The 14915-nt window shown below is 38.4% G+C and overlaps 1 protein-coding gene across 6 annotated transcripts in view; it reads left to right on the top strand.

Moving 5' to 3' along the window:
* Window positions 1-14915, top strand: part of BRINP3 (BMP/retinoic acid inducible neural specific 3) — a 317084-nt gene that overhangs the window by 246590 nt on the left and 55579 nt on the right. For all 6 annotated transcript variants that reach the window (XM_034778429.1, XM_034778434.1, XM_034778431.1 and 3 more), the window contains one exon: window positions 7983-8205. In XM_034778429.1, the coding sequence (XP_034634320.1) occupies window positions 7983-8205 (223 nt within the window). The remainder of the gene's footprint in view (window positions 1-7982; window positions 8206-14915) is intronic.

The following is a 14915-nucleotide window of genomic DNA, read 5'->3' as shown; positions in this document are numbered from 1 at the left end:
AGTGACCAGATCATACCAGATAGTTTGATCCTATGATTTTTAATATTTATTCTAAATCCCGGCTTCATGTCCGGCCCATCCCTTTCACAGTACATGTGTTTGGTTCCTGTACTTAGACCTTAAGAGAGTAAGAACAGTGAATGATTTCTTTACAGAGGGCTGAATGATTTATATAATCCCATTTAAAGTTCACCTCTGCTACCTTTTCTGTGGAAAAAACAAAGTCATTTCAAGCCAAGGTCATATGTTTATATGGTGGTTTTTTCCAATATATATTTCTTGTAATAGTGCTGCTACTTCTTTAGATGAATTAATGTAAATCAAACAACTAAAATTAATTGGAACATAAAAACAAATATATATATTCATTTTACTGCTTTGTTTTTCCTGGGCCCTTGGAACAGAGTGGGTCATTATTTTTTGTATTACTATTTTTAATTTAAATCTCTAGAGTCTGGACAATACTGGAGCAGCATTTTATTGGACATTTACAGTATTTGGCCATTTGAAATATCAGTTCTATTGCAGATCAGTCCCTTACACAAAATTTTGGTAGCTTTGTGGTTTGAGATTTCAATTTGATGCTTCCGTTGGTGTTTCACCAATTATAACATTTATTGCCCTGATTGTAATTAAAAGCATTATAATGGGGAAAGGAGTTCTATTATCATGGTCTTCTTGTCAGAAGAGAGTTTTAGCATGCAGTGCTGTTATTTGAAGAGTAGGACACACTGTTGGGGATTTTGAAATTCTCTATCACGGCTCTTGATCATGGACTTTGCTGAGGCCATAGTTGCCTGAGGTAGAGCCAGATTTCTTGAAGCTCTGTTCCATGCTTTAACCTCAACTTTCAGTACTCAAAATCCTCCATGTTCTTAAGTGTGCAGCTTTAAATAGCTTTATTTAGCTTGGGTGGTATCAATTTCAGTTCTTAGTTTGTAATCACAAAATACAACAGTATTGGTAGTCAACGATACTCTTGTTGACAGCACAGACACAAAAAGTTTAGGACTGAAATGGCCATGGAGGATGAGTGTTCCTATCAGGTTTGGGTTGAGGCATATTGGCAGGGCAGGGTTGGGGGGGTGCTGCTTTGCTGCTGCCCACATCCACCACCTCTACTGTGAATAAAGGACTGCAGTTCCCAGAGGTGTTTGCCTAAGTAATAAGGCCTACATTCACAGCAACCAAAATACTGTGGTCTAAAGCTTTCAAGGATATAAGCTGAAGCGAGTTCATTCCTAGACAATTCTGGATTTCATCCCTCTAGAGAGGAGAGAATCCCTGAAATCACATCAGTAGCTCTAAATACCTTCCCCTTTTTTTTTTTTAATTCCTCATTGGACTTGAGTACTGCTCAGTTGCACACTATGATCCTATTAATTATTTTTAACTTATTTCAAGAAATTGTCTCTCTCAGATGAACTTAAATGGGATTCACATTAAAATCAGACCTAGACAAATGAAGACTAAACCAGCTGACAGATAGGGCATTCCCGGGGATCCATGGAGAATTGAACGTATCACAATTAAAACTTTTATTTTCATATAAAATTGCAAGACCCTTAGCTATTGAAAGCCAGGAATCTTGGGAGATGCATTCAAAGCTATATCTCTGGAACTAAATCACCTCAGTAACCATTCCATGAGGGAAGACAACACTCAGTTTAAGATGGAGCATGGATGCCTGATCATGAGTGATCATTCCAGGGTAGATTCTCAGTTTGACAGACAGCAGGATAGAGAATTGAGTCAGCCTCGATAAATATGAGACTCTAGAAGCCACGGCCATCTGGGCCAGCATATGGAATCACAGATTTTTTGAATCTTCTGCATCTGCCAGGAATTAACTAGCAGAGGTTTTGATGTACCCACATATAGACATGCCCTTCCTTGCTGGATAGAAGAGACAACTTTGTAAAAGTGGCTTTCTTTGATGCACTGAGCAGCAGACTGAAAGTCTTCTGGTCAGATCAGAGGGTAGGTTTATTTCTGGAGTCCCATGGTGGTGGAAGACGAGATGTAGCAGTCTGATGAAGGGGCTGTTTGATTTGACAAGAACATCTACAATGTATCTTCTCATTTCCCATTAACAAATTGGCAACTAGAATTATATTGTGTGCTGGCATTCATGCCAAACATTACATGTTTGCAATGTCAGAGAGAAGATACTGGTTTATGTGGTGATACAGAAAACATGGCTGCTGAAATGGCCATTTGAATCAACAGAACCTTGTGCGGTGCTACATAACTGATGCATACACACTCTTCTTAATGTCCAGAGGATTTCTTGTATTTGCCATTCAGAGAGACCCCAAATTTTTGGGTAAGATGCCCCTCTGCATGGGATCTCTATTCAAAGATGAAGTCCACCATGGCCACTACCACATAGCAGGATTGAATTTGGAAATCCAGTCCTACTTGGAGATTCCTGCTGGATTGCCATGATCTCTGACATATTTCAAAGTCTGTCTTCACTGGGATCTCAATGGTTGCTGTGGTTGTCCCATGAGGAAATTACTGAGGACCAACTGAAGCTTGTTAACTCATTTTAAATTCAGTGAATGAATTACATTGTATGGTGCCAGAGCAGAACATCCTCTCCAAGGTGATGTTCATTGCTGAACTAATCATCCAGATAAAGAAATCTGTGCACTTCTTGCCTGTGCAAGTAGAACGTGAGTACCACCATGAATTCTATGAGAACCACCAGGGGCTGATACTAGCCAAGAGGTGAGACGCAGATGAAGTGCCAGTATCAGCATGTGGTAGAGACAGATTTTACTGACAATGTTTAAATTATAATACTGTCAATCAAGTAAAAACAAAGAATGTACATAAGTGTATATTCCATCCTTTACACACATTTTTGTACATTTTTATTCACAACTTCTCTACTTATTCAAAGTATTTTTGTTATAAAAATGTGTCAGTGTTTTGAAAAGTGACAACAGACCACTGAAATTGCTGTCAAGATGCTTTAACATTTTTACTTTAATGAAGTATTGTGTTGAAAAATACATGTTTCTACAGAGCTACATTTACTGTGGATTGTTGTTTACAAGCAGCTGCCCTCCAATTTCTTCTTCATTTAAAGAAAAAAATCTAACCAACTTACACCTAAAGCTTATTTATATTACTGTAGCACCTGGGAGTCCTAGACCAGGACCCCATTGTGCTAGGCACTGTAGGGGAAAATAAGATAGTCCCTGCCCCAGAAAGCTTGCAATTTAAGTATGGGACAGACAACAGGTGTGTACAGAAAGAGATGAGTGCACACAGGGAATCAAATAGAAAATCAGCATGATAGGCAGTGGTCCCAGCACACCAGAGGCTTAGCCATTGTCAATTTTTTTGCAGACAACACAGCAGAGGAGAGTTTTAAGGAAGGTTTGTAAGAGGATAATGACTTGTTCTTGCAGATAGGAGGAACTACCTGTAAACAAGCAGAAGGGGCTGCATGAGAGAAAGCACAATGGTACTTACTTGAAAATGTAACAAGTGGTGATGGAGGGTGGCTTCATGGGTCTGATCAGAAGTGGGGAGGTGTGGGAGGAGACCTTTCAATACAATTGAGGAATTGTTAAAAGTAGGAATGGCTGCCCTCCAGTTTATTTGTCATTTAAAGGGGGGGAACCCCTAACGAAATTTACACCCAAACAAACATTTGTTTGATAAAAAATTCTGAAACTGATCAATGAATGCACCTTTTCAATTTGTGAGAGATTGTTTCAACTCATTTTGTGGTTGTTGTTTTGCTTTTTGAAGATTGGATGTAAGAAATAAGAATTCTGCTTAGTTTAGACTTAGGCCAAGCCTGAACAGAAGCAAGTCTTTATGGTATTGTTACATTATAACATACAGAAAATTGGGTTGTTGCTGTAAAATGAAACTATTCCAGATTGGATATCAGTGCTACTAAGAATATAATATTAAAACACAAAACGTAAGTTAATGAAGGGCCAGATCCCCAGCTGCACTCATTTATACCACCTGAGGATCTAGGAAAACTTTTTTTCTGTTTTTTTTTGGGGGGGGGGGTGGTAAAGCATGAACCACTACCACGATATTAAACTATCATATTGTACCTACCTATTGTGTTTTACATACTCTCTCTCTCTCACACACACACACAAATTTCTTCCCGGCACCTTCTGATTTTTGCACATCCCCTCTGTGGCCCCCTCAAAGTCACAGGACCTCCCTGTCAACTTCTTCCTAGGACTGTCCAAGATGGTAGGAGGAGGAAGCTGGACAGGGAAGTGGGAGGTACTCTGGAACTGTGGTGTCTATTTCATGTCCCTTGTCTGCTCATGTCTCTAGGTAGAGTTCCTCTGGGTAGTGTCCATTGACTCCTTGGATGCCTCTGAGAAGTGGTTGGTGCTATCCAGGGTTCTCTGATTGATTTATCCAGATTTTCAACCTTTAACCTCACTCCCATTCCTAATTTCTCCTTTGTTTTCCCTAGCAATCAGTTGTAGCCTGAATTCCTCCCCCTTAATTGAGGGGATGGTTCTTTAGTTATGGGAGGGCCTAGATCCTCCTGTCTCAATACTACAAATAGTATGTATATTAATTTCAGTTCTAATACAGATCCAAGAAGAATGAAGCTTTAGTCTTTTTTCCAGGGAACACTGAGATAAATCTACACTTAAATAAATGGGAAAGGACAGGTTAAGGACCTGGGGAAAATGTGACCTTCTCTATGGTACCAGGATCTAAATACCTAAACATGAGTTCAGCATCTCACTTTGTTTCTCAATGGCACTCTTCCCTCTACCTCCATTCATGTTTTATTATATGGGCCTGACCCTACCCTGGATGCAGGGCATGAGATTGTTCCCCTTACATGGAATTGTGAGGGGCCAAGATTCTTGATCCCAACTCAATTACACCCCTGGCCAGTGGGAAGCATGACAAAGGACATTACTCTGGAATTATACATTAGTTTATAATCTACTGTCATGTTCTACATATATCTAGGCATTTGTATGGCCACCTAATGCTGTAGTGTGTTATACTGTATATACTCTTGTCAAGGCTGCTTCCCCACTCTGAACTTTAGGGTACAATTGTGGGGGCCTGCATGGAAACTTCTAAGCTTAACTACCAGCTTAGATCTGGTCCGCTGCCACCACTCCCAAATGCTAATTCCCTTCCCTGGGTAGCCTTGAGAGACTCTTCACCAATTCCCTGGTGAATACAGATCCAAACCCCTTGGATCTTAAAACAAGGAGAAATTAACCATCCCCCTCCTTTCTCCCACCAACTCCTGGTGGATAAAGATCCAACCCCCTTGGATCTTAAAAACAAGGAAAAATCAATCAGGTTCTTAAAAAGAAGGCTTTTAATTAAAGAAAAAGGTAAAAATCATCTCTGTAAAATCAGGATGGAAAATAACTTTACAGGGTAATCAAACTTAAAGAGCCCAGAGGAATCCACTCTAGCCTTAGGTTCAAAGTTACAGCAAACAGAGATAAACACTCTAGCAAAAAGGTGTATTTACAAGTTGAGAAAAACAAAGATAAAAACTAACACGCCTTGCCTGGCTGTTTACTTACAAGTTGTAAATATGAGAGACTTGTTCGGAAAGATTTTGGAGAGCCTGGATTGATGTCTGGTCCCTCTCAGTCCCAAGAGCAAACAACCCCCAAAACAAAGAGCACAAATAAAAGCCTTCACCGCTACCTGATTAAGAACTGCCTTGTCCCCTTATTGGTCCTTTGGGTCAGGTGTCAGCCAGGTTACCTGAGCTTCTTAACTCTTTACAGGTAAAAGGATTTTGGAGTCTCTGGCCAGGAGGGATTTTATAGTACTGTACACAGGAGGGCTGTTACCCTTCCCTTTATAGTTATGACAACTCTAATGGTTCAAGATGTGCAACTGTCCTCATATCTGAAACAGATAGTTTTGGGGTGAGGTGATAAGGCACTGTGTAACCATATTACTTTTATCATTTACCTCTCTCATACACTACAGGGCTCTTTAACATGATAGTAGGGGATACAGCAACAGTGCAGGGCAGTGATCATTAAGTAAGCAAATGTGTTTTCATATTGGAAATAGTATTGTATTTTGCAGTTTTGTATTGCAAGTTGAGCATAGAACTTCCTTGTTATTAGTAAACAAATTGTAGAACACATTGCTATTGTGCAAAGGACTGCAAATAGACAATGTTTCTTATAGAAGTGATCATAGCAATGTGAAAACTTAAAAGAAATTATGATGATGTTGTCTTCTCTATTTTTCAGCAGTAAGAAACTAAGCTTAAGTAGAAATCCATGACTAGTAAGTATTTGTAAGGCAAATTATAGTTCTATGGTTAAGGCGTAGGACTGGTAGACTGGAGAACTAACTTATGGGCCAGATCCTTATCTGGTGGAATCACCATAGTTCCATGGAAGTCAGAGGAGTGATGCTGATTTACACTAGCTGAGGATCAGGGCCTCTGTTCTTTAGTTCTGCCAAAGGGAACATTTTAAAGCAATGCATAGTTAAACTTATTTGCCTGTCACTTGTTTTCCATAATTTATCTTTTTGTATTCTCTTAACTTATAAAAATGATGTGTTTGCATAAGAAAATCCAATACTGAAAACGTACTATTATTAAACCTACATCATGACAAAATGTTGATGGCCGTTTCCATGCCCTAGATTGTGATCCTATAACTAGAGCTGGTCTGAATTTCTCTCTCTTCTCTCCATCTGCCCCAAAACAAAGTTTGGTAAACTAAACAAGCCAAAAAATGCAAGCATTTTCTATTAAAGTGTTCAGGTTTTATATCCCAAAATTGATTTTTATTTAGCTAAAAACCTGTATAAGCAAGACCAGATATTCTCCTCAAAACCAAGTCATTTTCTGTCAAAAAATAGGATGGACATTTTTTACACCAGATGTGGTTGTAACTAAGGTCCCAGCCATGCAAGCTACTCCATGAAGATAGACCACTCTACTCATGCAGACCCATTGCAGTCATGGGGGTTCTGTTCTAGAGCTGGCATCTACCCAATTTGGCAGGATTAAGGAGTTATGGTGGGATAATTATATCTTCGGTGTAGGACCAATCTGACAAAACATGGATTGTCAAACAGGAGTGGGAAGATGAGGGAACTAGTCACCAATATGTGGAATCTAATATGTGGGGGGGAAGCACAAAGTTACATAAAGTACAGTATTTAAGATGTTTTCTACCATTAAAGTCCCTTTTTAAAAAGGAAATAAAGGGATGGTCTAAATTCTAGAAATAAGCATCTGGGTCACACTACTCATGTGAATAATCCCATTGATTTATTATCTAAGGTACTTGTATGGCCCGCATTATTATAATGTCCGAGTACCTCTCAGTCTTCCATGTATTTATCCTTGTGAGGTATGAAAATCCTGTTCTCCCCATTTTACAGAAGGGGAACTGAAGTTGAGACCAAGGGTCAGGTTTTTAAAAGAGTGTTTAAAGATGCAGATGATCACCCAATGGGATTTTCAAAAGGTGCTTTTCAACTAGGCACCTATTGCCTCTTTGACCGCCTAAATACCTTTAAAGATCTGGCCCTAAGTGACTTGCCCAAGGTGACACAGAAAGTCTGTGGTGAAACAAGGATTTGAACCCAAATATTGCATACCTAAGACTAGTGTCTTAATCACTGAACCATCTATTTCTATTCCTTGTCTGAGTAAAACTGTGTGCACTGAAATGTTTGCAAAACCAGGTCCTTTATTTGGATATAAGAGAGCCTGATTCTTATACACTAAGGCATCTTTTTGTTACCAAAGTGGAGAATAAGGCTAATGTGTATTTATTCTTAATCTAAGCTACTATTTATGTAATTTTCTGTTATTGTATCATTGTCATCTAGTCGTCATTGGTAATGCAATTATGTTTTATTGTAAAATGATACATTTTGCAGCAAAATATAACTTAAATTGTGTCCAAAAATAACCATAGATACGTAATTACAAAACATTGAATCTTGCCATTTTTCAGATGAATTCAAGTTCTTTATGAAAAGGCTGCCCATGAACTATTTCCTCAACACGTCTACCATAATGCATTTGTGGACAATGGATTCTAATTTTCAGCGTCGCTATGAGCAACTGGAAAACAGCATGAAACAACTTTTCCTTAAGGCACAGAAAATTGTACACAAGCTCTTTAGCCTAAGTAAGAGGTGCCATAAACAGCCACTCATCAGCTTGCCAAGACAGAGGTAAGAAATGCTGTGAAAACCTGACACACTCAGGACATTGTTTTGAGACTGAAGCCTGCTTAAAAGTACAGGTATGCTAATAAATATAATATGCAGCCTTTATAACCATAACAGCAAGACAATGCTATTGAGTCTTCTAACCTTTAATGTTGTTCTGGTCAAATCTTCCCAAAGATGATGCCACAATGAGAAAAGTAAAATGCAAACTACAACTGAATAGCCTTGTGTATTACTGGAATCAACAAATCAAAGTAACATTTCCCCTCCCCCCCAAACACACACACATCCCCACTGAGGTCAAATTCATCCCTCATTTAATCCATTAATTTCAGCAGAGTTATATCTACTCCTAGGCCTCCTATGTAATGCTTGAGGAAGTCAATGGAAGGATTTTCATGGACTTCAACAGGTATATGATCAGGCCTTTATACCAGGTCTTACACAGGAGCAACCTATAATCTAGTAGAGAACAAAAAAAATAATGCAATGAAGTTACACCAGTAGAAGATTTGGACTACTCTACTAAAGGGCAGTAGTGGACCTAAAATGAGCAGATTGTAGTATTATAAAAAATATAGATTAAAGATTAGAGTTTGATTTCTCTTGTAGGAAGCTAGGAGGAATGTCCTAAAATTTTAGTATAATTAATGAGCTCTTTCTGTCAGAAAGTATTTCTATAGGGATTTCAATATGCAACATATAAGAAATCCTTGTACCACAGTTGAAAAAGATAACTACAGACATTTATTGTAACACTTCCTTGTGGGAAAAAACAAAACAAAACACAAGCCTCTTTCCTTGTCCTCCTACAGCTGGTTTCCTAACATTTTGCTAAGTTTTTAAAACTATGCCTCAGTTGGAAAAAAAAAGAAAAAATGTTAATTGAAATTGACTGTGTCCTCCCCCTTGCTCCCCAGCTCTTGATTGAAGCAAAGAATCAAGCCATTTAAAGTAATTCCATCTCATGATTGTATAGTCTTCAAACCCAAACAACTTTACATATTTTCCCAACATTGTTAACAGAAATAATTAATTGACTCCTGAGCTATAGAAACCACTTTCTCACAATTTATAGTCTACAATCAACAGATAGAACAGATTAGAATGAGACAAAACTAACAATACTCATACCTTTGTGCTCTGCCACAGTTTTAGCATACTTGGGGGGAGGGGGAGAGGGAAATCCCATTTTCATTTTATTTCTCTCAGTGTCAATTCCTTTCCAATTCTAGATGTTGTTCTTAGATTTTAAGGTCAATTTAATAAAAAAATGTATTATTTCAATTTCTGATTTAATGATGCAGTAGTTAGAATCACACCAAGATCAACCGTACAAGTCAATGGTAAGTTTTTATCAGCTGTTTAGATGTGATTTATTCTGACATTTAAAATTCCTCTAAGTGAGTAAGGAAGTGTGCTATGTATCAGTGAAGGGGATTTTTTCAGGCTGTCTATTTTCAGCAGCAGAAGAACTTTTTGGAATAAATAGTGAGAATCAAATAGTAACATAGGAATTGACAATTTGGATCAGACCTGATGTCCATCTGGTACATCATTCTGTGGTCAGCCCCAAATGCTTCAGAGGAAGGTATAAGAACCATGCGGTAGGCAGGTGTGGGATAATTTACTCCCCACACCCCCAATGCTCCATCTTGGGTTCCACTTCTTGAGATAAAGTGGCAGAATAAAGTTTGTTTTCTGCATACCAATTGTGTCACCTTCTTTTAGTAAACTATTTCAGAGGAGCAAACAACTTACCTAGTTATACAGAATTAGAAAAGTTAAGATAAAAGTATGAGTGTGTATCCAGGATCCTGTCTTCGCTGCACACCTAAAACTTCATTTCAATGAGACATTTGGGTGTACAAGGACTATTGGCTAGAGTCCAATATGTTTAACACACCCACGAAAAATGCTTTTGTGGATCTGACACTAAACAAGTTGTACTGAAATTATTTATTTACTTATAAGTAAATAAATTGCTAGAGGCATTCTGTGTCATTCCTTTATTTATCACCACTTTTCTTGGCTACTACTAATTATATAACTAAGTGTACTTTATTCTAAGAGGGTTGTGGAGAAGGGTTTGCAGGGCTGTGGGGTCTTTCCCCTCCCAGTCATATCATAAGCATCCTTTGCAAGAGGATTTTCATCTGCTGAGGCATATAGTGAGACTTTATGTTGAGTATGAAAACAATTTGGATTTACTTGTGTGTATGTAAGCCTTTGCAACATGGACATTATCCAAAACACTCCCAAGCATGAAAAGAAAAAGTTACAATTTGAAAGAAAATTTCTTAATTTTCTGTGAAATGATGTCACAGAGCGTTATGCATGGGCTTCAGGGCCTGCTATGTCAAATGGATCAAGGATGGTCAATAAAATGTTCTCAGTGAGCTGCTTTGATACATTAACATTACATCTGCCTTAAGAATTGTGTGACCTCATTCACTGTGTTTTCTTTGCTTGACCAGCCTCTATTGTCTGCATTAGTTAGAATTCCACTAGGTGGCCAACTCTTGCTACAGTTGATATCACAGAAAGATACAGCAATGCTGCAGATGGCAAAATATGTTGTCTCAAAAGACTGGCTGTTGTGGGCAGAGAGCTTCTGTATGAGGATAATCATGTGTAAAGAAGGATTGTGAATTGAGAAAGATATTAAAGTAGCATATGTATAGAAGCTTTTGACTCTATGATATTTATTCAGCTGCAAGGGGTGAGACCGACAGAGTTACTTCATCTTATTAGGTGTAGCTGCATCTTTTGCAAATAAGGTGAAATGTACAGAGGGGCATCAACTGGAACACAGGTTCTAAACCTCCTTAAATTTTAGGAACTGTTCCAAACGTTACTGTTCTGGATGATCACTGTGGGCTGTAGCTAAACCTGAAAGATGGGATTGATACAAATTTAACTTTGTAGTAATGTGGGCTGTTTTTAATGTTCTTATTTTACAAGGGAAAATGGCCCATGTTCAACAGGGCCAACTTTTAAATGCTCATGATAGGTCACTGTAGTTCATATCTCACTGAGGTGAAAGGTCATATTTTTGTCACTGTTCTTGTCTGGCTGGATTGTCATAGCAACAGCACCTCCTTTTATATTGTAGTAGCTATATTCTGAGCACCTGAAAAATCATAGGAACATGAGATCCTCATCCAGTTGTTAGTTGGAATCAATGGGGCTTTCTGTGCTAGTAACAGTTGGCAAGGTCAGGCACCAAGTCCCTCAGAATTAATGGCCCAAACCTGCTTTCACTGACCTTGATGGCAGTATTCCTATTAACTTCCATGACATAAAACAAAGATCCATGTCAAAGAGCATGGTCTGACCATAGGACGAGCTAAAGGAAAAGGCTATTTTCTATAAACATGACTATATCCACATTAGGGCTGCTGTTTCCAAAGATCAGGGATTAGATGGTCAACCCCCATTTAATGTTGGGTGCCAAAAGTCACATACATCGTGGAAATGCAAGCTAACGTTCTTACTATCTAGACTTTTCCATGTCATTTATAGTGATTCCAAGAATAGCATATCATTTGAGTGGATGCATGTGGTACACAATATTACAGCATGGACACTAGCTGCACTAGCCTAATTTGTATGCAGTTTAAATAACTTCCTAATGAAAAGCCATCATTTTGTGCCAAATCTAAATAGCATAATTTGTCATTTAATAAATAGATAAAATATTAAAAAGAGAAACAATGTAAATATAGCAGTAAAACATTAGACTATATATCATATCTTTGGTATATAAGTAAAATGGAAATCTATTGCAACAATTGCAATGCAGAATTGAACTTGAGCAAATATGAATGTTAGCTTAAAAAGTACATGTACAAAATTTGCACACAGAAGCACACTCTTTTGGTAAAACATCAGTATTGGAATTTTTTTTAAGTCAGTGTTTAATCTTACTATGTAAGTTGTAACAGCAGCTAAACACATTGGGCCTGATCCTCACCTAGTGCAAATTGAATCAGCTCCTTTGAAGTAAGAGGAGCTAGGTCAATTTACACCAGCAGAGGATCTAGCCCAGTATCATGTTATGGGCAAAACTCTGGCCCCTTATCTCAGATGGAGCTTTTAATTTGTCACAACATTCACTGCAGCTTGAAAGCCATATGTGAAAAACAAGCAAACCAGTTTAACATCGAAAGATGTTAAAAATAAATCAGGTTGTTGATCTATTGTATACACTTAGCCATATATTTGAAGGCCCTGCCCAAGATATGATCATGCAGGATTCCTTTAACCTGGGGAAAAAAGCTCAGTTACGTCCATAAGACACAGCTCAGTGTTGGAGCCAGGGAACACATGCCTCAAAGCATGATGAGTGCCAGGAAGAATTCTGCCTTTGGGATACAGAATTCTTCCTGGAGCTCTCCAGCATGCAGTGGATTTATGTCCACTGCAGTTTAATCTTCCCCAGGGTGCACCCAAAAGTTCTAACGACTGCTGTGTAAGGAGGAAGAGCCAGGCAGTTGCCCACTCACCATCTCACTCTCCTCTATTTTGGATGTTTACATCTGAGTATTCTCACAGAAGGAGCAGAGTTTGAGTGCCAGGGAACATAAGGATACCAGTTAAGAACATAAAAACAGCCATACTGGGTCAGACCAAAGGTCCATCTAGCCCAGTATCCTGTCTTCTGAAAGTGGCCAATACCAGGTGCCCCAGAGGGAATGAACAGAACAGATAATCATCAAATGATCCATCTCCTGTACAGAAGCTGATTTAAATGATAGGTTACATACCACAGTTAGTAGTTCTGCAATTTCACATGAGAGTTCCTTCAGAACTCTTGGGTGAATACCATCTGGTCCTGGTGACTTGTAACTGTTTAGTTTACCAATTTGTTCCAAAACCTCCTCAACTGACACCTCAATCTGGTACAGTTCCTCAGATTTGTTACCTAAAAAGAATGGCTCAGGTTTGGGAATCTCCCTCACATCCTCTGCCATTAAGACCGCTGCAAAGAATTCATTTAGTTTCTCCTCAGTGGCCTTATTGTCCTTGAGTGCTCCTTTAGCATCTCGATTGTCCAGTGGCCCCGCTAGTTGTTTAGCAGGCTTCCTGCTTCTGATGTACTTAAAAAATTTGCTATGACTTTTTGAGTCTTTGGTTAGCTGATCTTCAAATTCTTTTGGGGCCTTCCTATTTATATTTTTACACTTTATTTGTGAAAGTTTATACTCCTATTTTTCCTCACTAGGATTTAACTTCCACTTTTTAAAGGATTCCTTTTTGCCTCTCACTGCTTATTTTACTTTGAGGTTTATCCACAATGGCACTTTTTGGTTCTCTATGTTTTTTAATTTGGGGTATACATTTAAGTTTAGCCTCTATTATGGTGTCTTTAAAATGTTTCCATGCAACTTGCAGGGATTTCACTTTTGGCACTGTACCTTTTAATTTCTGTTTAACTAACTTCCTCATTTTTGTGTAATCCCCCTTTCTAAAATTAAATGCTAGTGTTGGGCTGCTGTGGTATTTTCCCTGCCACGGGAATGTTAAATTTAATTATATTATCATCACTATTACCAAGCAATCCAGCTATATTCACCTCTGGGACTAGATCCTGTGCTCCACTTAGAACTACAGCAAGAATTGCCTCTCCTCTTGTGGGTTCCACGACTAGCTGCTCCAAGAAGCAGTCATTTAAGGTGTCAAGAAACTTTATCTCTGCATCCCATCCTGAGGTGACATGTACCTAGTCAATATGGGGATATTTGAAATTCCCCATCATTATTGAGTTTTTTTATTTTTATAGCCTCTCTAATGATCCTGAACATTTCATTTCACAGTCACTATCACCATCCTGGTCAAGTGGTGAGTAATAGATCTCTACTGCTATGTTCTTATTATTAGAGCATGGAATAACTATCCATAGAGATTCTATGGAACAGTTTGGTTCATTTAAGGTTTTTACTTCATTTGATTCTATGCTTTGTTCACATTATTGCCACTCCTCCACCAGCATGACCTGTTCTGTCTTTCCGATGTATTTTGTACCCTGGTATTACTGTGTCCCATTGATTATCCTTATTCCACCAAGTTTCTGTGATGCCTATTATATCAATATCCTCATTTAAAATGAGGCACTCTAGTTCACCCATCTTATTATTTAGACTTCTAATATTTGTATATAAGCACTAAACGATTGTCACTTTTTATCTGTCTGCAATTACATGATGTAATTGAATGGGCCTCTTTTTCATTTAACTGTTTCTCATCAGATCTTACCCATATTTTATCATCTTCCAACCTCTCCTCCTTATTAGGACATAGAGAATCTCTATTAATAGGTCCGCTCCTAAGGGATGTCTCTGTCTGAACCACGTGATTCTCTGCACCTGTTGGTTTTCCTCCAACCCTTAGTTTAAAAACTGCTCTATGGCTTTTTTTAATTGTATATACCACAAATCTGGTTGCATTTTCCTGTGTAGGCTCCCCCTTCCCCAAAAGTTTCCCCAGTTCCTAATAAATCTAAATCCCTCCTCCTTACACCATTGTCTCATCCATGCATTGAGATTCTGCAGTTCTGCCTGTCTAACTGGCCTGATGATGGAACTAGAAGCATTTCAGAGACTGCTACCATGGAGGTCCTAGACTTCAGTCTCTTATCTAGCAGCCTAAATTTGTGCTTATCTGCTTCAAAGGCATTTAAGAGTGTGGTGTATTAAAAATGTATTGAATTT

The sequence above is a fragment of the Trachemys scripta genome, chromosome 8 (genome assembly GCF_013100865.1).
Source record: "Trachemys scripta elegans isolate TJP31775 chromosome 8, CAS_Tse_1.0, whole genome shotgun sequence".
Lineage (NCBI taxonomy): Eukaryota > Metazoa > Chordata > Testudines > Emydidae > Trachemys > Trachemys scripta.
The sequence above is the reverse complement of the archived record's forward strand: the minus strand, read 5'-3'. Positions and strand labels throughout refer to the sequence as shown.